Source organism: Geotrypetes seraphini, chromosome 10 (genome assembly GCF_902459505.1).
Source record: "Geotrypetes seraphini chromosome 10, aGeoSer1.1, whole genome shotgun sequence".
Lineage (NCBI taxonomy): Eukaryota > Metazoa > Chordata > Amphibia > Gymnophiona > Dermophiidae > Geotrypetes > Geotrypetes seraphini.
The window spans coordinates 51778489-51802127 of NC_047093.1; the positions used below are offsets into that span (position 1 = coordinate 51778489).

The following is a 23639-nucleotide window of genomic DNA, read 5'->3' on the forward strand; positions in this document are numbered from 1 at the left end:
AACAGCTGTGGGTCCAGGAGCAGAAGCTGCAGCAGTGCCAGGCATTGTGAGGAGGCTGAGAGAGGAGCCAGTCATTGGAGAGCATTAAGACGAAGGGAACAAGGTGACAGGATTTAGATGTCGATCTGAACCTGATTCCTAAAGAGCAGTGATGAAGAGACAGCCTGGCCCTGTCGCTGTGTGTGTAGACTCTTCTTTTGAATATCAGACTTTATCTGATGTCTCTTCCTCTGTTTCATAAATCAAACTGTAGAACCTCGTGGAGCAGTTTAGAAGTGTATCCGGGACCTCCTCTCTATTCACTATGCCTGAGGGCTTCTCCTCATTGGTGGTTGCTCATAAAATGTCTATTTTATAAAAACAGCTTTTGGGAACTCCTTGAGAAATAAATATTTGTGTTCAGTAATCCAAATCTTGGCCCTGGACTAGTGCTCATTCACCAGCTGTGGGAAACTGTGTTGCCTGCACTCTGTATTGGATGCGGTGCCTGAGTTGTGGAATTTCTTCTGTTGTGGCATACCTGGCAAACTGTATTCATTTGTGTGGCACACTGAACTATGAGCTGACAGGACAGAGGGTTGAACGAGCTTTCTCAGGCCATCTTCTCTTTCTCTACAACCAGCAGCAGCAGTGTTCGTGGTCAGTGTTGTAGTAGAGGGGGGGGGGGGCAGTCCTCCCTGGGCATTGTACCCATTCTACTCTCCAGCTCTTTCCCAACACCACCCCCCCTCCGCCACAAGCGTGCGCCCCTTCCCTTACCGTATACCTTTTGAATTTTCCTGATGCAATCAGTATCACGAACCTGTGGCCCATGTTGGTGTCGGCTCTCTCCGACATCACTTCCTGGTCCCGCACCTAGGAAGTGATGTCAGAGGGAGAGTCGACACAACGTGGGCAGCATGTTTCAAGTTTCTTAGAAGTTTGTTGTAAATGCAATGTCAAATAATTCTAAGCGTATTACAATTTAAAATTGGGAGACAAAATAAAACAATTTGTACAATTAAACATACAATGTACATAAGTAATTAGCGATACAAAAGGGAAGAGGGGTGAACTACAATCTTTAAGGAAAATAAAAATACATTTAAGGGAAAAACAACATCAGGAGGGTAATGAAGAATTTATTTTTTTTTGTGATGCTGCTCGTGCCTGGAAAATTAAAGAGTTATGGACGGGGGCAGGGAAGGATGTGTGTGTGTGGCGGGGGGGGGGGGGTGTGCCAGTAAAGAGTGTGGGGCACCACCACCCCAGGCGTCTCTCACCCTTGCTATGCCACTGCTCATGGTCACAAGGATAGAGCAAAAGCCCCATATTTCTGGGCCAGGCTTGCAGCAGTGATGGTAGCCACAGTGTAGGGAGCAGAAGTCCACATTTCTGGGCCAGGCTAGCAGTACCTGAAGGAAGCAAAATGCTACATTTCCAGCCCAGGTTGCTGAAAAGCACAAATAGGGTAGGATGCAGTGGCACTGGGCTCTGGAAGAAAGGAGGGCTAGGACTGGTGTTAGCCATTTAGGGCTAGGGTTACCATACGGCTCCAGAAAAAGGAGGACAGATTGAGACATCCGGGTTTTACTTCCATCGCTTTCAACGGAAGTAAAACCCAGATGTCTCAATAGGTCCTCCTTTTTCTGGAGCCATACGGGAGCCATACGGTAACCCTATTCAGGGGCTCAGGGCAGAAACTGGGGAGGGAGCCCCAAAGTGGGTTTTCAGGCTATGCATTCTTCGGCTTGAGACAGGCTTGGGGGCCCCCTGGGAGCTCAGAGCATTTGTCCTGTTGCCAGCCCTAGGATGGGGTAAGCAGACCTGCAACATTTCCATCTTGGGATGATGGCAACAATGATCACTAGGCAGGGGGTGGGGGAAAGAGAGACAGAAAGCACGGTTATGGGGATTTCAATAGCTGATCTCCTACTTTGTGCTCTCCCCAGCTGCAGGAACATGTTGCTTGTGTCATACTTTTGGTGACACACCGATTGAGAACCACTGCTCTAAATTCTACTCACCATGGGCCGTCTCCTGATACAATTTTGTGTTTTCCGATTTAGTATGGCAAATGTAACTGCTTCTTGCTCTTGTTCTCTTATACATTCACAAAGAGCAGAGACAGGCAGGACTCCAGAAGAGAAGAAAGAGCTTGGATGTTGCCAGTGGGTGCAGAAACAGCCAGGACCCTGGAAGTTTTTTTTCCAAATTTTCTTTATTTTTGATATACTGTTTATCAAGCAAATGTCTAAACGGTTAACAATAAAATAATTTTTTTTTAAATTCTTTATTCATTTTTATAACTTACAACATGTGTAACAAAAGTAACATCATTTTAACTTAAATATATCACTTGAAATTCTATAATTAATCATACTCAATATATTTTATCCCATTCCCTCCCATCTCTTCAATATATCATAACACATATATCATATAATAAAGACTTTCCTTTCATTCAAAGCACCTAGTGAAAATTCAAAAAATTATCACCACCCCCTCCCCATTATTTCATTTGTACTAACCAGGGAAATGATATTTATTCATTGTAATAATTTGTTAATGGCCCTCACACATCTATAAATTTATTAAAATTCCCTTTCTGAAGAGCTAATGTTCTTTCCGTTTTATAAATATGATGCTCTGAATTCCACCAAAAACTATAGTTTAAGCTACTCCAATTTTTCCAATTGCATGTTATTTGTTGTATGGTGACTCCTGTTAAAATAAATAAGAGTTTTATTATTTTTAGAAATAAAATAAAAATTTTCAAAATAAAAAGTCTTAAATGAGATAAAGTAATATCATATATATGGCTAAAAGAAAAAGGGAAACATTTATGCATTGACGTACATGAGACGAGAGGGTAAATAGGGGCAGGAAAGTTTGTAAATACATCGAGATAGAAAATAAAAATAAAAGAAGGTAAATGGGAAAGGGGAATGCATTAGGAAGGGACTTGCATCAAAAGAAGCGTTTGCGTTTGATTGCCTAAGTAATTCTGAAAGAGCAAATGAATTAACAAAGGAAGATTGGATTAAAGCGTGTAGGCATCTTTAAATAGAAAAGTCTTGAGTTTAGTTTTAAACTTTTCTAAAGAGGTTTCTAATCGGAGGTCGGTTGGAAGTGCATTCCACAGAGAGGGAGCAGTGACAGAATAGATGGATTTATGGGTAGTATCGTAAAAAAGTTCTCCTATTGCAGGAATTGTGAGTAGATTTTGGTTGCTAGATCATAAAGTCCTACTAGAAGCATATGGAATTTGAAATTTATCAATAAAAGCTGGCTGGTGGGAGTTTTTTGTTTTGAAAGTAAGAAGGATTAGTGGGAGAAGAGCTAGGCAGGACTTTAGCAGAGACAGTGGGCAAATAACCACTGTAACATGGTATAAGACGGCAGAAAACCCACATGGTTTATCCAGTTTGCCCAGTTATTCCTGTGAACACTGCAGGGATCTATCCCAGATGCCAGCAGCAGAAAGCTGGACACTTGTAGGTTATCATTTCTTATCCTAGTCAGTTGACTTCCTGGGTAGAAAAGTGTACAAAACCCATCAGACTTAATCCAACAACCATTCCCTGCTCTCATCCCCAGTGTATGCTTGTAAATTGTGAACTACTCGTATAACCCTGGAAATGAAACAAAATTAATTACATCTCACTATCAAGCTTTGGAACAATCTAAAACAGCTGCAGAAACAAAACATTCTGCCATCTCTGGCATCCAGGTTTGCTGGAACTGACCTAGCCAGGCCACGGCTGCTGTATTGGGTTATAGCTTTGATATACAGTACCATTTTTCTGTAGTACATCCAAATTAGTTTACATATATATTATATATAGGTCCTTTTCTGTCCCTAGGGGGACTTACAATCTAAATTGCGGGTTTTTTTGCACCTGGGGGGAATGGAGAGTTGAGAGACTTCGCAGGGTCACAAAGAGTCACGGTAAGAATCAAATCCAGCGCCCTAGGTTTCCAGCTTACTGCACTAATTGTTAGATTTACTCCTCCACATTGCTGGCTTGTACATCCTTTGGTTTGTCCTTGAGGGGATGAAAGGTGGGTTGATAAACTCCCAACCGTATTCCTGCCATTGACTATAGCAACAAACAAGGACCATGGATCCATTCACAAAGCCCAGCTCATTTATGGTTTTTCTTTTCACTTTTGTACTGCTAGAGATCCTCTGCACTTATCCCAGGCTTTCTTTCATTCTGTTTTTGTTTTCGTCTCCTTTACCACCTCCTCTGAGAGGGGACTCCATGCATCCTTCATAAAGTTGCCAGCTGGATTTCCCAATTGCCTTCCCTAAGAAAAGAAAAGCTCCCAGCTTGCACTGGGGTAAACCCAGGAATGGCTCAACCCTGTCCTGAAAATCTGAATCCAGTTGGCAGCCTTAATCCATTACCCATTCCATGAAAAAAATATATCTAATCTAATCTGGCATTTGTGCGTCATGCAATACCTGCATAGGCTCAACGTGACATACAGCAAAGAGAACTAAGGATGTATTTAAATTGCATATGAAAAGGGAGGGTGAGAGGGGGGAATTAACGGGAGATGGTGAAGAACCGTATATGGAAATTAAGATAAGAGAAATCTTAAAAAGGGAGTTATTTCTAAGGAAGGGAGAAAAACTAGGTTAGGATTTTGGACTGGAGATAGAAGAATATACCATGATGTTACCCCTTGAATCTTCTCCCATGGGATGTCAGTTCTGTGACAGTCAGGACCACAGCAGCATGTACTGAGACAGGAAAGACTCAGACACTGAGAGCAGAAACATGAATGTAGGGTCCCAAATTCCTGTGTATCAGAATAGCTTGTGGTGGTTACATGCATACAAGATAGTGGTTTGTGGCAAGTTCTATCAGTGTCAAACCTCTATGATATTATTAGCATTCATGTGGAACAACAGACAGGTCTTTTATTTCCCCTGGAAACATCTCAAGAGCTGCATATTGTCAGAGTTAATCTAAGTTCAGAACAAGGCACCTTGATTATATCATAACAGGAAAATGTCTAAGTTCTTTTTCATCTGCTTACAAACCACTATCCCACAGAACCTGAACCAACTCTTGAGGTCATGCAAACCCAGTAAAATTACTACATGTGACATAGGCTCTAAGTATGTGCTAGAGTCCTGGATGCCACCTCCCTCTTGCAAACCCACTTTAGAAGGCTGGGGGAGGGGAGTCAGAGGAGGTCTGAGGGTCTTCTGAATGGAAGAGAGAACACAATAATTCTGCAGAGAGAGAGAGAGAGAGAGAGAGAGAAAAAAAAGAAAGTGCAAGACAGTGGGGTAGAGGGAACATGTGGTGCTGAGGAGGGCTGGGGACCCCTATCTTGCTTCACTCCCTTTCCTGGAGTCCAATTTCTTTACAGCTTTTGAAAGTCAGAAAAGACTTCATCAGAGACTATGTTAGGGAAATGGAAGTGGTTAATTTTTTGAGATTTTTTCCCCAACATATGAATCACGGGGGTGGGATTTAGGATTTGATCCAAGCGTTTTACTGACGGTAGAGGAATTTTTCTAGGGTGACTATATTCAAAGCCAAATACCCAATGTGGCAGAGTCTTGCGGAAGTAATGAGCCTACTACTGCAGTCCAGAACAGAGGGGTTCCTGCATTGGCTGCACCTCAAGACCCTGTGGCTATGCTGTGGGTTTTCTACTGCCTGTCTGCCCCTAGAGTCCAGTAACCTTCTGCAGCTGATAACAGAGGAGCTTAATCCATTCCTTGGGAAATATTTCCCTCTGCTGGTGGCAAGTTGGTAATATTTCTGGGCTGGGTTTTTTTTTTTTTTTTTTAAGCAAGGGGTTTAATCCTTTTGCTTTGGAAATGACTATGGTTATGATTATTGAGAGCTTCTATTCCGCTATTAATGACTGAGGAGTCAATTCAGAGTGGTCTGCATGAGCTTCTGCAAAGGCGTCTTCTGGAGTCTGTTATAAGGGAAAACACCCTCCAGGGATTCAAGACAAGGTTGGACAAGTTCCTGCTGAACCAGAATGAATGCAGGTAGGGCTGGTCTCAGTTAGGGCACAGGTTTTTGACCTGGGGGCCGCCGCGTGAGCGGACTGCTGGGCGCGATGGACCACCGGTCTGTCCCAGCAGCGGCAATTCTTATGTTCTGTAAAGGTGTTATGATACATTAGCTTCTGTAGAGATGTTACCCTAAGGAGTTGTGAGGTGTTACAATACATGGGCTTCATACAGAGTCACATAGAACTTCTGTGAGGTGTTACAATACATGGGCTCTATACTGAAATACACAGAGCGCTGTGGTGGTGTTATAGTTATTAATACCGGCATAATTCATCATTCTACTTATATGCACATGTTTATACCAAATCAGTTGTCCTATATATGTACACATGTAACACTAGGTTTACTATTGCAGCTAAATACACTATACACCTTTTTTTTTTACATACCTCTTAAGGAGGTTGGCCATTTCAACCAATTATAATCTATTTACATGCATCCCAGAAAGTTCTAGTTTCCTTTCTCTGTCAACTTGATAGTTTCAGTTGAAGTAGTTTGAGAAAAGGATGGTCTTTATTCCTTTCTTGAATTTTCCGGTGTTCTTTTCTAACTTTAATTCCTTCGGTAGAGCATTCCACCACATCTGCGCCATTACCGAGAACATTCTTGACCTGGTGCTTTTGGATTTGATGTCTTTGAAGGAAGGTATTTGTAGTAAGTAAATGGGGTTGTGTGGCAGGGTATTAACCTCTTACAATACAGATTCTAAACCTGAAGGACCATTTAACCTTTAGGCAGATCGGGTGGCTGTTTAGAGTGACAGGTTTGTTTGTTTGGTTTTTGTTTGGGGGGGGAGGCAGCAAAACACCACTGCAGCCAAAGCAAAATGATAGATTCTGACAACCAAACATATGCAAAGAATCATCGGCCCATCGCTTTTGCCCCACAAGGGAGGGTGGGCAGGCTCCAAAATTCCATGTGTGTATATGTGTGTGAGGGGGGGGGGGTTAAAGTTTAATATTAAACAGTATAATGTTAATCCAAGTTTATGGGGATAATGCCGTGAAGAAAATGGCAGTGTTCAAATGGATTAAACGTTTTTCTGAGGGGAGAAAAAGCGACACTGATGAAGAGAGGTCAGGTCAGCCAGTAGCGAGCAGAACGGATGAAAACATTGCAGAAATTCATTGAACTGTGCGTTAAAAACATTGGCTGACTGGGAGAAGTAAAGCAGGCCAAGTAAACATTGATAGAGAAACAGCTAGGAAAATCTTAACTGAAAATCTTGGCATGAGAAAGGTGTGTGCAAAAATGGTCCCTCATGGCCCCCCAATGACTTTTTTTTTTCTTTAACCGAAGATAAAGGAAATATTGAAAGACATTTTGATGACATTCAAGGACATCAAGGGTAATACGACAACAGCTCTGATAGCCATCCCAGAAAAAGAGTTCCAAAATTGTTTTGAAGGGAGGACTAGGTACTAGCGTCAGTTCATAGCTTCCCAAGGGGAGTACTTCGAAGGTGTCCATAGTGATATTCAGCAATGAAGTATGGAGCACTTTTTCTAGGATGAGCTCATGAATTTAATTGTCATACCTCATATACCGAGTGAAAACCGGTTGAATGGCAGGATGTAGAGAGCATGAGAGTAAGTGGAGTCCACTTTGGTGAGGGTAAAGTGATCAGTGGGAATTCCCCTGGGCTTGGAACTGGGAACACACTTTTTTAATTCTGAGGAGCTGGCAGGAAAACACAGCAAAAGTGAAACGCTGGAAGGTATATTGATTGATTGACTGACTGCCTCTCATAGCCATAGCAGCAAACCTAAACTCACCTTCTTCCCCAATCCCAAAATCAATTTAAAACATTGCTCAAAGAAACAATCTTTCAGCCTTTTAGGAAACCTGAGATATGAGTGCTATTTATGAACAAGTGAGATGTGTGTGTATTATTTACATTTATATATTTTGAAATATTTATATGTGTATATATATTGACATGAATGCATGCATGGTATATATAATTTGCTGTAGGTGTAGGAAGTGGGAAGGTTCTGGAGGAAGGGAGGGAGATTGAATTTTAGGAGGATGTGGCTAGAGAGAGGGAGAATCCCAATTCTGCCTCCTTCCTAGTTTTCATCCCTGGTTGCCTCTCTCTTTCTTACCCTCACTGTCCCTAGTGTCCCAGGTGCTGATACACCGTGCCTCATTTTGAATTGGCATCGCACAGCTGAAGAAAGGACTCGAGTGTTTTTGTCTAATATAAAGTGTGCATCTTTTATTTTTTTAAAAAGTGAGAAAATATAACAAACAACAGATCAGTACAAAAAAAAAAGCAAAAAGATGACAGTCGGCTCCTAGTCTGCAGACTACAGTTGGTGCCGATGCCTTAATTTCCCTTAGCAAAATGAAATGCAGAAGGTGTTAGATAAAGATAAAGCAATCCAGAGCTGAGAACTAAGCAAACTTCTGTGATGAGGCTGAGGAGCGCTGAAAGTGTTGGGCAAACTGGCTCCCAGCCCTGAGCCTGTATCGGTTATGTTTATAGAGAATGAGCGCCAGGGATATCATTTCTCAGTCTTTTTTTGCTTCTTACAACTTCCCACAAGCTGCAGAAGAGCTGGGTGAGATTCTGGCAGGGTCCGTCTGGGCATTGCTGCTCTCGTGTCGTAGTGACTTTTCCTTTTAGCATCAGGATTTGCTTGCTTTTAACCCCACAATTCTCAGAGTAATCTTTCATCCATGCTTTAATCTTGGGAAATTATTTCCCTTCTGGACGGGGAGAATGATGTCTGGTTCACTTTACTAACATGGGAGATATAGTGTGCTGAGATTAGATGTCCTTTAGGGGCAAGAAGCGGAGGTCCACACACCGGGAACATTTATTTCCTAATATTCCCCTTCCAAAAGGTTTTTCTTGAAAACTGTAGCTCTGACTATAATTGCTAAGCTAAGTTCCTCTTTTCTGACCATTATGCCCCAGAGGGAGGAGCTCTACACATGGGACATCACCTGGCTGGTCATAGGGAAAGGCCCCTCTCAGAGTACAGCTCCTGCTTTCTGATCACCAGTGAGAGATGACAGCAAAAACAATCTGTAAGGCCATGGAGAAGCAAGCCAGCTGCGCAATGCTGTATGCAAGGGACCGCGCAGGTGCTCTCAGTGGCAGAAGGTAGGCCACAGTGTGCACAAGGCGCCCTAAGAAGAAGACACAGAAGTGGATACGGGCCACAGTGGGATGCGGGTCCAGCAAGGAGTAGACTGCCCCCAGGAACAGGAAAGGGTAAATAGTCTCCATGTCATTCCGATGAACTCTGTAATGGAAATGAAAGATGTAAGACTCACACCCTGAAACTCATACAGCTCCCTCCCCTCCATCTGAACACATTGTTTGAAGAACATTCATTGCGAGTTATGCTACCAGCTCAGTTGAAGGTTTTTATAATTACACACTGGGCATTTCACCTTGCAATACTGGTTATTTATTGCAGATTTGATTGTACTATACACTCCTTCACACAATTTAAGATCTTCCCAAAATAATCTCCTTGTAATCCCCTCCCCCCTCCCCCACCCACCTACTTCCCAGGCCAGACTAGAAATTACCAAGTAATAATGCTTTCTTTCTCTCTTTGTGGCCTCTTCATTCTGGAATGCACGCCTCTATTTCAGATGTAAAACCTGAGATTTAGAGAAAGGGGATTGGCTTCCTGGTATTTGACAGAGACAATGCCTTGAAACTGAGTTTGATTTTCTGGGTTGTTTTTCTTTCTAATTAAACAATGGAATTTAATGCATTTTCTTTTGATACTTTGGATGTTTTGCTATGTAAACTACCTTGATATGGCTATATGGGTGGTATACTAAACTTTAATAAACTGAACTAGACTCAGCTAGGCCTGAATCACAAATCTTCTCACCATGGTCAAAGCCATTTCTGGGGCCTGGGTAACAACATTCTGTCCCCCATTCATAGGCATGCCTTTCTGGATGACAGCCCTGGCTCCAGGATAGTCACCAAATTCCATTCATTTGGGTTCACCACCCTCACGTTGTACCTCTAATCCTGGACCTAAAGTCACATTTTCCAAATTCATGGGGCTCGGAATTAGAAATCCATATGATGTGGCAGGAATGACAGCTCAGTAAACATTGGAGAACATGAAGTTCCTTTCAGGGGCTCCCCCATAAAATGAATCTAATCTAACCTAAGCACTTCTATTCTGCTTAATCCAAGTACAACTCAAGTCAAAGTGGATTGCAAAAAGGGACAAGAACAGAAATTGGGTCATCCTCCCAGAATTATAACATCAAGGTCATATACAGCAAGCAAATTAAGATGTAAACGTCAAAATCTAAATTACAATGGGAAAGATCAGATAAGGAAGTCTTGACTACCTGCCTAAATATTTAATATTTAGGGCTCCTTTTACTAAGGTGTGCTAGTGTTTTTAGCGCATGCGCAAGATTTGCACGCGATAGCGCACGAAAGATTACAAAGGAGGCGGTAGTGGCTAGCGCACGCGGCATTTTAGCGCATGCTATTCCGCGCGTTAATTCCCTAACGCACCTTTGTAAAAGGAGCCCTCAATCTTGTTTAGGCGACTTGGTAATTTGTTATAAAAATTCAGGACTACAACCCACTATAGATTTATTCCCTGTAGAAGACTTTCAGCATACTGAATTTGAAGGAATTAATAGTCCAGTTTCTTGTGCTAAACTTAACAGTCTTGTAGCAGAATATAAGGAAATGATGTCACAAAGATAAGAGGGGGCTAGACCATATAAGATTTTGAAGACAAACAGTAATAATTTGAAATGTATTGTAGCCTTTATCAAAAGTCACAAAAACATGATGACAGATAAAGGTCAAATGGCCCATCCAGTCTGCCCATCTGCAGTAACCATTATCTCTTCCTCTCTCTAAGAGATCCCACGTGCCTATCCCAGGCCCTCTTGAATTCAGACACAGTCTCCGTCTCCACCATCTCTTCCGGGAGACTGTTTAAGAGCGGAGTAGCATGATCAGTTGCTTCCCCCCCAAAAAAAAAATCAGTTTGGCTACTGCATTCTGCACTTTCTGAAATCTTTGCATTAATAAATTAGAGAGATCTAACAAAACAATATTGCAATTTTACTCAAGTTGACTCATAATCACTGCCAACAAAACTCTGAAGAGGCCACAGCCAATAATGTCAGGTCTATAGCAGAAGCTCTGAAGTTCACTCAATGAAGTTAGGATCACAGACATTGTCCTCACTCATCTTCGCATTCCTACACTACATGTGCTGGTCTAGCAAGTCTCTTGTGGGTCAGAATGAGGAGGTACAAACAAGGCAATTGCCCTGGGTCCTTATGCTACAGGAGTTCCCAAGCCTGTTTAAATCTGAAGAAGATATAATGCTAGTAGGCATTGGAGCCCTCTCCCAAATTTCTGCCCTCAGCCCCTGGTCACTTAAGAAAGCTACTACTAATAATCATTTCTATAGCACTACTAAAGGTACACAGCACCGTACATCAAAACATAGAAGAGAAAGTCTCTGCTCAAAATAGCTTACAATCTAGTCAAGATAGACAAACTGGACAAGAAGGTGTATCAGTACACAATATCGTAGAAGAACACCACTGACAATGGCCCATGTGAACCAACCCTACTAGGCAACTCAACATATCCTGATATCACCATGGTACAAAACACTCACCAATAGTTCCTGCCCTCCCACATGCCACAACTGCAGGATCAGCCAAAACTGAACACAACTGAAGAACACGCCTACACTTCCTGATAGAACACACCAATTCCTCCTGCCAAAGATGAGAAGGGCAAAACCCAATCCAGATGATCCCCACTCCCATGAACACTCTCCCGCTGTGCAACCTGTACCCCCAAAAAAGCCAACTCCACTGCCCCCCCCCCTTGGATATCCCCTGTCTAATCTACGCTCAAGTTACTCAGACCCATATCCAAACCCCTCCAAATTTGTACACAAATGACGCAGACACAATAATTGACCCATTAGCAAACCGAACCTCAATCCACAAGGATGGAAACCCCTAAAGTGTAACAGACTTCCATGCTCCACTGGCCCATGATACAGAGCAGCTCTCAATACCCTCAGCACAGTGCAAAATAAAATGGTCTTAACCTCAGTTCTGGAGAAGTTGTACTCCAGTCATCTGACAGATTAACTGCTCCCAGCTTGGAATGGAATTGCTTTGAGCTATTATTATTATTTAAGTTCTCCAACAGGGATTTTGGAACCAATTTGTTTTTCTGTTTCTTTCTTGGAACCATTATACATATACACATTTTACTGTCCTACAAAGCACTTCTTCTTGAGTCTCTCCTAGTTATCTAACCCCAAAATAAGAAACGGAGGACAGCTAGAGTTAATGACTCAGCTTCTCTCACCCCTCCAGTGCAGCTGTGTGTACCCAATGTGCTTCACTTCCATACTGCTGGGCAGATGTGGATTCATCTGCCAGACATACAGACTCAACTGCCAACACTGCTCAAGCTGTAGCCTTCTTTGTCCTTAGCTGGTATGTGTATCCTGGCCAACCTGCAGTTTGTCTATGCCGTGGAATTGTCCCTCCCTCCTACCAAGAGATCAGGGAATATATCCAAGGCCTATGGTTGCTGCAGCCAGACACCTTACCAGTGACCTTTCTCGTCTCAATCGCAATGTCTTGTTCTAGCTACAGGAAGATTAAAGTCCTCCCCTCCCCACATACACACACACACACACCAGTCTTACTACTCTCATCTGTATCAACCCAGACATGATTTAATTCCATCACAGTTTTGACTTGGTTTGTGATTCTAGCCATCTCCCACCCTTCTCAGTAAAGGATTTTCTCATGTATCCTCTGACCTTCTTCCCTCCAACTTTATATTACAAATGCTTTTTTTAATTTGCTTTTCTGTGCACGAAAACAAAGGTTAACAAATTAAAACAAATTTAATTTAATCCAGTTCTTGACTGGCTCAGAGAAGGTGACACTTTCTTCCTCATGTCATAGAAACATAGAAATAGACGGCAGATAAGGGCCACGGCCCATCAAGTCTGCCCACTCTAATGACCCTCCCTATTTATCTTTGCGGATAGATCCCACATGTCTATCCCATCTGGCCTTAAAATCTGGCACGCTGCTGGCCTCAATAACCTGGAGTGGAAGACTATTCCAGCGATCAACTACCCTTTCAGTGAAGAAGAACTTCCTAGTGTCACCGTGCAGTTTCCCGCCCCTGATTTTCCACGGATGCCCCCTTGTTGTCGCGGGACCCTTGAAAAAGAAGATATCTTCCTCCACCTCGATGCGGCTCGTGAGATACTTGAATGTCTCGATCATATCTCCCCTCTCTCTACGTTCCTCGAGTGAGTAGAGCTGCAACTTCCCTAACCGCTCCTCGTATGGGAGCTCCTTGAGTCCCGAGACCATCCTGGTGGCCATTCTCTGGACCGATTCCAGTCTCAGCACATCCTTGCGGTAATGCAGCCTCCAGAATTGCACACAGTACTCCAGGTGCGGTCTCACCATGGATCTATACAGTGGCATAATGACTTCCGGTTTGCGGCTGACAAAACTCCTGCATATGCAACCTATGATTTGCCTTGCTTTGGATGAAGCTTGCTCCAATTGGTTTGCAGATTTCATGTCTTCCCTGACAATCACCCCTAAGTCTCTTTCCGCTTCAGTTCTTGTCAGGATCTCGCCATTTAGGGTGTAAACCTTGCATGGATTTCGGCTCCCCAGGTGCATGACTTTGCATTTCTTGGCATTGAAACTGAGTTGCCAGGACCTAGACCAGCGCTCCAGTAGAAGTAGGTCATGCATCATATCGTCTGCCATTGAATTTTTGTCTATTGTGCTTTTGCTCACTACATTGCTTAGTTTGGCATCATCGGCGAATAATGTTATTTTACCTCGGAGCCCTTCTGTCAAGTCTCTTATATAGATGTTGAACAAGATCGGGCCCAGGACGGAGCCCTGTGGCACTCCACTTATCACCTCTGACATTTCGGAGGGGGTGCCATTCACCACTACCCTCTGAAGCCTACCTCCAAGCCAGTTCCCAACCCATTTGGTCAATGTGTCGCCCAATCCTAAAGAACTCATCTTGCTCAGCAACCTACGGTGTGGTACGCTGTCAAATGCTTTGCTGAAATCCAGGTAGACGATGTCCAGGGACTCACCAGCATCCAGCTTCTTCGTCACCCAGTCAAAGAAGCTGATCAGGTTGGATTGGTAGGATCTCCCTTTAGTAAATCCATGTTGGCGGGGATCCTGTAGATTCTCCTCGTCCATGATCCTGTCCAATTGGCGTTTGATTAGGGTTTCCATTAGTTTGCTCACTATTGATGTGCGGCTCACTGGTCTGTAATTTGCCATCTCCATCCTGGAGCCTTTTTTGTGGAGTGGAATGACGTTAGCCGTCTTCCAGTCCATCGGGATGTTACCTGTACTAAGGGAGAGATTGAAGAGTGCGGATAGCGGTTCCGCCAAGACATCACTCGACTCCCTGAGCACCCTAGGATGTAAGTTGTCAGGCCCCATTGCCTTGTTGACCTTGATTTTTGACAGCTCGCAGTAGACGCTGCTGGGTGTAAACTTGAAATTACTAAACGGGTCAACTGGTTTAACCCTTGTTTGTGGCTGAGGGCCGATTCCCGGCGCCTCGCAGGTGAAGACAGTTGGGCTTTATCCGAGTCCGTCTCCACATAGTCTCCATCTGGTTTTCTGAGACGTACTATCCCGCCCGAGTTCTTATTTCTGTCACTGATATACCTGAAGAAAGATTTATCTCCTTTCTGGATGTTCTTTGCTAGAGACTCTTCCATGCGGAATTTGGCCTCCCTAACTGCTGCTTTGACGGCTCTTGACTTGGCCAGATATTCTACTCTAGAGTCCTGTGTCCCTGATTGTTTGTAAGAGATGAATGCTTTTTTCTTCTCTTTGATGAGGTCTGAGATCTCCATAGAGAACCACTGTGGCTTGTTGTTCCTACTCTGTTTGCTCACTGATTTAACATAGCGGTTTGTTGCTTCCTGTATGGTGGCTTTCAAAGTTGACCACATTTCTTCCACGCTGTCGGTGTCTGCTTGGCTTTGTAGTGCCTGGTGAACGAAGTCTCCCATGTCTTGGAAGTTTGTGTCCTTGAATTTGAGAACCTTGGTCAGTGTGAATTTGAGAACCTTGGTCAGAATGAACAAAAGTTTTTAAAGAATTTTCATTTTTTTCTTTGGTGGTGGTCTGAACCAAAAAGGGCAGGGACATCTGTCACCTTTCTCTCCCAGGAGGCAGTTCTTGCCCGCTTTCAAGGGCCAAACACCTTTAAGAAAAAAATAAATCACTCTAGTAAGCCCTGTAAGGTAGCAAGTATCTGGTGGTCTAACGGGTCCTGGGAGCCTCCTATATTTGTGACAGCCTCAGTCAATCTCATTAAAAAAAAAAATGACTGTCTCCAGGTGATTACAGCCCTAAACAACAGCAGAGTCTCATGGGACATCTGAGAATATATTGGGGGAATGTGTATGGCATGGAATCACCTCTCTAGTCATCAGTGGTATCAATATACAGGGGGGAAGTATGTGGTCTGGCATGATATGGTGTCACTTCCCTAACCATCTCTGGTATGACTGAATTAGGCTTCAGAGAATACACTTGATGTCCCAACCCTAAACATTTCATCAGGCTTCCAACAAAAGCAGTGAGGTAATTCTGTATGAAGAAGCAGCTGCACACATAAACAGCAGTGGTACAACAGCATCAACCCCCCAGAACCTATTTATGGCGCACAAAATATGGAGGAGAGTGTGGCACAGTGGTTAATTCTACAGCCTCAGCACCCTGAGGTTGTGGGTTCAAACCCACACTGCAAGTCACTTAATACCCCCCCCCCCCATTGCCCCAGGTACATTAGATAATTTTGTGAGCCCACCAGGACAGACAGGGGAAAATGCTTGAGTACCTGAATAAATTAATGTAAATCATTTTGCGCTCCCCTGGAAGACCAGTATAGAAAATTGAATAAATTTACACATGTAATTTAATTGAGCCAATTGACTGCTAACAATCAATTATTGGCAATAATCTGGACTTGCACACTCATCTTTCTAAGCACTAGTCTATAAAGATACACGTGCAAATCTTTTAGCTTGTAACAGTGGCATAGCCAGACAGCCAATTTTGGGTGGGGCTGAGCCCAAAGCGTGTGGGCACAGAGTTTTCTCTGCCCCACCCTACCCCCATCTCTTTCTTTTCCTCCCTTTCCACCTCCCCAGCTTGTGCAGCAGCCTTTTCTTTCTCTTCCCACCCCACCAACCCATGCAGCATTGTTTCTTACATTTAAGTACCTCACGGGACGTGTCGAAGTGGAAGATGATATTTTCTTTCTCAAGGGACCCTCGGCCACAAGAGGGCACCCGCTCAAACTCAGGGGCGGAAAATTTCATGGCGACACCAGAAAGTATTTCTTCACAGAGAGAGTGGTTGATCATTGGAACAAGCTTCCAGTGCAGGTGATCGAGGCAGACAGCGTGCCAGACTTTAAGAATAAATGGGATACCCATGTGGGATCCCTACGAGGGTCAAGATAAGGAAATTGGGTCATTAGGGCATAGACAGGGGGTGGGTAAGCAGAGTGGGCAGACTTGGTGGGCTGTAGCCCTTTTCTGCCGTCATCTTCTATGTTTCTATGTTTCTATGATGGGTCATTTGGCCTTTATCTGCCATCATGTTTCTATGTTTCTATAATCAGAAAGTTCTATGACATCACAATGCAGCCTTAGCCTATAGGAAGAGGAGATGCAAATGTTAAGAGCCTTAGCCAATAGGGAGAGGAGGAGAGAGTGGCTGCTGCAGACACCAGAAAGTATTTCTTCACAGAGAGAGTGGTTGATCATTGGAACAAGCTTCCAGTGCAGGTGATCGAGGCAGACAGCGTGCCAGACTTTAAGAATAAATGAGATACCCATGTGGGATCCCTACGAGGGTCAAGATAAGGAAATTGGGTCATTAGGGCATAGACATGGGGTGGGTAAGCAGAGTGGGCAGACTTGATGGGCTGTAGCCCTTTTCTGCCGTCATCTTCTATGTTTCTATGTTTCATTTCTCTGTAGGTCACTGGCAATAGTTCTTTCATGCTTAGGGTTACCAGATTTTCCTAAAAGAAAATTCAGACCCACAGCCACGCCCCCAGGCTCTCCCAGTTCTGCCTGTCACGCCCTGTTCCGCCCCCCAGATGGTACCCACACATGCGCGGACACTACGTAATGATGGCACGTGCATGCATGCGTGCAGGTGATGTCACTGCATTGCGTCCACGCATGCGCAGATGCTCCTTTCTGATGTGATTTTGACGGGTAGCTTTTCAAAACCTGGACATGTTTGTCACTAAACCACATGTATAAAGAAACCTTATAAATATCCTGACTTTTTACTTGTGTCTTAATAATATTTGTTTTCTAAAATGCTGTTTTAAAATTGTTTTAAAATTGTCTGTTTCCCCATAAGTTGTTTTTAAATTGTTCATCGCTTAGAATGTTTTATATAGGCGATTTATCAAATAATAAACTTGAACTTGAACCCCCGGATTGTGGATTCAAACCCATGCTGCTCCTTGTGACTCTGGGCAAGTCACTTAATCCCCCTATTACCCCTGGAACATTAGATAGATTGTGAGCCCACCAGACAGGGAAAAATATTCAAGTACCTGAATAAAATTCAAGTAAACCGATCTGAGCTCTCCTGGGAGAACAGTATAGAAAATTAAATAAATAAGAGTGTTTCTCACTATTTCCAAAGCTTTATCTTGAAGGATATCTGTGTAAAGAGTTTATATCCCTTTTATAAAGCCACAATAGTGATTCTCCTGTGACGAATGGACCAAAGCCTATAGGAATTGAATGGGCTTTGGTGCATTTGTTGCAGAGGAATCACTACCCCGGCTTTGTGAAAGGAACCCTTATATAGGCAAAACTATGAGAATTTAAAATAAAGGTTCGGATGTTCTGCTCTTTTCTCAGGTTACTACTTTGGGTTTGTCTAGAGGGGGAAATTTATTACTGCATAAAGCCTCCTTACTGGGCCGGAAATGTATTCTTTTGTTGTGGCGTCAGGCTGAGGCGCCCATGTGGAGAAATGAACTGTTTACTTTGTTAAAATTTGAATATTTGGATGTTCGATTTGGTGGTCCCAGTCCCTGGAGGAAATTCAGGAGAATCTGGGCTCCTGTTTGGGAGGGACTGTCCCATAAAGCTAGAAGTTCGTTTTTGAACTTTTGATACTGGAGTGCTGGGGGGTGTCAGGTCAAAAGCGCGCCGGGACAAAGGCGCGGCCCAGACAATTGAGCACAGCGCGGAGGCGCGCACCGCAGAAAATTACTGATTTTACGGCTCTGACGGGGGGGGGGGGCGTGGGGGGAACCCCCCCACTTTACTTAATAAAGATCGCGCCGCGTTGTGGGGGGTTGTAACCCCCCACATTTTACTGAAAACTTCACTTTTTCCCTGTTTTTAGGGAAAATGTTAAGTTTACAGTAAAATGTGGAGGGTTACAACCCCCCAAACCCCCCACAAAGCCGGCGCAATCTCTATTAAGTAAACTGGGGGGGCTCCCCAACAAAACCCCCTGTCGGAGCCCCTAAAAACTGTAATTTTCTTTGGCGCGCGCCTCCATCTTGCGCTCAGTTGTCGGCGCGCGCCTTTGTCTTTCGCGGGGTTGTCTATGAACCGTGCTGGGGGGAGAGAAGGGGGGTCAGGGGTTGGGGGGTCTTTGGTGAGGGGCTTGGATCTTTTAGGTCTTCGTGAAGGATTAACACGGAAGACCTTTCTGGTTCTGCTGTTGTCTTATTGTTTGCTGTTGTAGTGTTGTATGTTTAGCCAAAAATGAATAAAAAATGATACACACAAAAAAAGCAGATTAAAAAAGACAAAAAAAAAAAAAAGCATTTGAGGCCTGAGTCTATAAAATGGCATCTAAGGTAGGCATTGCTAGGCATCTTAATCATGAACGCCTGGTGATGCCTAACTTGCCCTCTCTTTTACAAAGCCGAGCTAGCGGTTGCCGTGCGACAAAAGCTCCGAACCCCTTTGAATCCCTATGGGCTTTGGGGCAGTTACCACAGTGGCAGCCACTAACACGGCTTTGTAAAAGAGGGGGTTAGTTTAAATGGCATGGTAACTGACCATAATAACCAAACACATTTCTACTTGTCATCTAAAACAAAACAACTTTAGGAAAGCAATTAAAAACATACCTCTTCACCCAACTCCACTGATCATGACCGATGGATTACAAAAAAATGTATATCCTGGTGCCTGTCACATTAGGGTACAAACGTGAACTGAAATTCTTCCATGGTAACTATGGAAATTTAACCTGCAAATTGTATATTATTTTAATTATCAATTTAGTGACGCCTATGTTAAGGTGCTCTCCAGTGCCTAACCATTCATGAAATCGGTTCATAGTCATTCATGCGCGGGACTTCGGCGCGCTGACATTGCAGCATAGACAAATCGGTGCAAGACCCCAGTGCGCCGCCTAAAAAGTTACTTTGAAAGAGCTCCAACACGGGGTGTGAGTGGGGAACCCCCCCCGTTTACTTCATACTCTTCGCGCTGCCGTTGGAGGGGGGCTTGAGGTGTTGGAACCCTCCATTATAGAGTAAACTTAACTTTTTGCCAATTTTATAGGAAAAAGTTAAGTGTTCTCTATAATGTTGGGGGATGCACCCCCAACACCCCCCCAACGGCAGCACGAAGAGTATGAAATAAAGTGTTCCCCTCCACACCCCCGTCAGAGCTCTTTAAAAGTAACTTTTTAGGCAGCGCGCTGGGGGTCTTGCGTCGAATTGTCTGTGCTGCAATGTCAGCGCGCTGAAGTCTCGCGTGCTTTTGGGTCTTGCGCTGCAATGTCAGCGCGCCAAAGTCTCATGCGCTTTTGTCCCATCACCATGAAATCAGGCTCTTGTTGCACACCATAGAATGCGATTAAAAATTTTGTTCTCTGCATATTGTGAAATTAACTTGGAGAGGAAGAGATAATAGGTTTTAAGAGTTAAGCAAGATTTTATTTCTCAATTAATTCTGTGAGTCTGCTTTGTTCAAGACTTAGGGCTCCTTTTACTAAGCTGCAATAGCAGTTTTAGCACTCACTGAATTTCCACTCGCACTAGACCCTAACGCCAGCATTGAGCTGGCATTAGTTCTAGCCACGTAGTGCGGGTTTAGCACGCGCTAAAATTCTGCGTGCGCTAAAAACGCTATCGCAGCTTAGTAAAAGGAGCCCTTAGATCAGGAGTGCCCAACCTTTTGGCTTCCCTGGGCCTCATTGGCCAAAAAAAATGTTTCTGGGGCCACGCAAACACTGCAGCAAGACAGAGGAGGGAGCCGGCAAGACGGTAAACACCTGGGGGCAGCAGAGGAAAACACTGCATCGCCCTCGACCAGGGCCGCACAAAATACTTCACAGGGCCACAGGTTGGACACCCCTGCCTTGGATTATTCTGCGTTCTTAAAAAAAATTGCTTTCCTGCTGGTGAAGCAAAACTATACCAGTTTGTATAATTTTGAGCAGCTCTCTGTGACATTTTTATACTTTTCTCTATTATTGTATTAATTTTTTCTTATGATATTTGCTATCATGAAAATATTTTTATGGAAATCTGCTGTTCTTTTGCTGCAAGATGCTAAGGGAGGTTTATTTTTTTCTACTACAGATTAGCATACTGTATGCAGAGCCCATAGGAATAAAATGGGTCCTGTGGCAGATAATGTGCACTAATCTTTAGTAAAAAAAAAAAAAAAACAACTCCTAAGGGGTCCTTTAATTAAGATGCGCTAAATGCTAAGGCACCCATAGAATATAATGGATGCCTTAGAATTTAGCGCGCCTTAGTAAAAGAACCCCTAAGATATTAATGGCCTCTTTTACATAGCCACACTAGTGGCTGTGCTGCGCTAATGGCCCCGAAGCCCATAGAGATTTAAAGGGCTTCGGGGCTGTTGCCACACGGTAGGAGCTAGCGCAGCTTGGTATAAGAGGCCATAAGATCACCAATACAAACTGTTAAGTTTAATTGTGTTTATCAGTTTGATTGGACCTATTTAGTACATCTATATCAATAGGTCCACTTTTATATTTCTATTTATAAGAACATAAGAACATAAGAACATAAGAATTTGCCTCCACTGGGTCAGACCAGAGGTCCATCCTGCCCAGCGGTCCGCTCCCGCGGCGGCCCATCAGGTCCGCGACCCGTGAAGTGGTTTCTGACCACTTCTATAACCTACCTCAAGTTCTATCTGTACCCCTCTATCCCCTTTTCCTCCAGGAACCTATCTAAACCTTCCTTGAACCCCTGTACAGTGTTCTGGCTTATCACCTCCTCCGGAAGCTTGTTCCATGTGTCCACCACCCTCTGAGTAAAAAAGAACTTCCTGGCATTTGTACTAAACCTGTCCCCTTTCAATTTCTCCGAGTGACCCCTAGTGCTTGAGGCTCCCCACAGTTTGAAGAATCTGTTCTTATTCACTTTCTCTATGCCCTTTAGGATTTTGAATGTTTCTATCATGTCCCCTCTAAGTCTCCTCTTCTCCAGAGAGAACAGCCCCAGCGTTTTTAACCTGTCAGCGTATGAGAAATTTTCCATACCTTTTATCAGTTTAGTCGCCCTCCTCTGCACTCCCTCGAGTACCGCCATGTATACTTTATTTATATTTATATTATTACTGTTATAAATGTATTTTTGAACACCTCATTTTAGTTAATCATACAGTGTGTGACTACTAAAGGAACAGCTTTTATTTTTGTTCTAAGGTTGGTTGACACTTGACAGTACATCATTGGTTTACTGTGATAGGAATGGGTTTGAACATGAACTAGATACTGTGGTAGCATTTAGCCAATGAAATATGTCATCTTGCTGTCAATCATTCATGGTGCAGAAATGCATCCTCCTAGAAAACAATAAAACTCCTACCTTAACAAATCTAGTAATAATAACCTATTCAACCCACACTAAAACTTCTGGGAGTACTAATTGACAGAGGCTGTACCATGCAACCACAAATCAACAAAGTAATAAAAGCATCATTCAAGACCATGAGAAACTAAGACAAATCCGAAAATTCTTCGACAGGAAACAATTCCTACTTTTGGTACAATCCCTTATCCTTGGACTAATAGACTACTGCAACATACTATACCTCCCATGTACAGCGACCATGATAAAACAATTACAAACTATACAAAATACAGCCCTAAGACTCATCTACTCATTGAAAAAATATGACCACATCACAGAAGCATACCATGACTTTCACTGGCTCCTAATACAAGCAAGAGTACACTTCAAATTCTACTGCCTACTATTCAAAGCTATTAACGGGGAAAGCCCAACCTACTGGAATAACCGACTAACTCAATCCTCCTCATCCAGGCACAGGAGAACCCACTCACTTTTCACACACCCACCATCCAAAAATGTCAAACGAAAAAAACTATATGACAACCTAATAGCCACCAAAGCAGCTAAACTGGACAGACAAATCACCATTCTGTTGTCATCGACCACAGACTACAAAACCTTCAAGAAAGATACTAAAACCCTACTCTTCAAAAAATACATAAAACCTATCTAATACGACCAGTTCCTACCTAAACCCCACCTACCCACTCTACACCCTTAATATACTCTAATATGCTTCTAACTACCCAACTAATGCTAAAATGCCTCTATTTACGCAACACTTACCCTTGAGATCTCGACAACTCTTTGGTAATTCTTATTACCCAACATTTATCACCTTAAGATCTCGACAACTCTTTAGTAATTCTTATGTAACTCTTATGACATCTCTTATGCTATTCATGTAAACTTTTATGTAATCTCAGAAAACTTTTATGTAATCCGCCTTGAACTGCAAGGTATTGGTGGAATAGAAATCACTAATGTAATGTAATGTAAATATGGCTGCAATAAGCATCCTCACTTATATAGCATGGTGTGCCCTCATCTGGAGAACTGCGTTCACTTCTGGTCTCCTTAGCTCAAGAAAGATATAGTGGTGCTAGAAAAGGTTCAAAGAAGAGCGACCAAGATGGTAAAGGGGATGGAACTCCTCTCGTATGAGGAAAGACTAAAACGGTTAGGGCTCTTCAGCTTGGAAAAGAGAAGGCTGAGGGGAGATATGATTGAAGTCTACAAAATCCTAAGCAGAGTAGAACGGGTACAAGTGGATCGATTTTTCACTCTGTCAAAAATTACAAAGACTAGGGGACACTTGATGAAGTTACAGGGAAATAAATTTAAAACCAATTTTGGAGGAAATTTTTTTCCACTCGGAGAATAGTTAAGCTCTGGAACACGTTGCCAGAGGATGTGGTAAGAGCGGATAGCGTAGCTGGTTTTAAGAAAGGTTTGGACAAGTTCCTGGAGGAAAAGTGCATAGTCTCTTATTGAGAAAGAAATGGGGGGAAGCCACTGCTTGCCCTGTATCGGTAGAATGGAATATTGCTACATCTTGGATTTTGGCCAGGTACTAGTGACCTGGATTGGCCACCGTGAGAACGGGCTACTGGGCTTGATGGACCATTGGTCTAACCCAGTAAGGCTGTTCTTATCTCTAAAAATCTGTGGATATTTGCTTTTGTTCTA

At 43.3% G+C, this 23639-nt stretch overlaps 1 protein-coding gene across 1 annotated transcript in view; it reads right to left on the reverse strand.

The window, feature by feature from the left end:
• Positions 1–8041: 8041 nt before the first annotated feature.
• PTGES (prostaglandin E synthase) overlaps positions 8042–23639 on the reverse strand; it is a 49953-nt gene continuing 34355 nt past the window's right edge. The window contains exon 3 of the mRNA XM_033961503.1: positions 8042–9288. Within this exon, the coding sequence (XP_033817394.1) occupies positions 9039–9288 (250 nt within the window). The 3' untranslated portion in view covers positions 8042–9038. The remainder of the gene's footprint in view (positions 9289–23639) is intronic.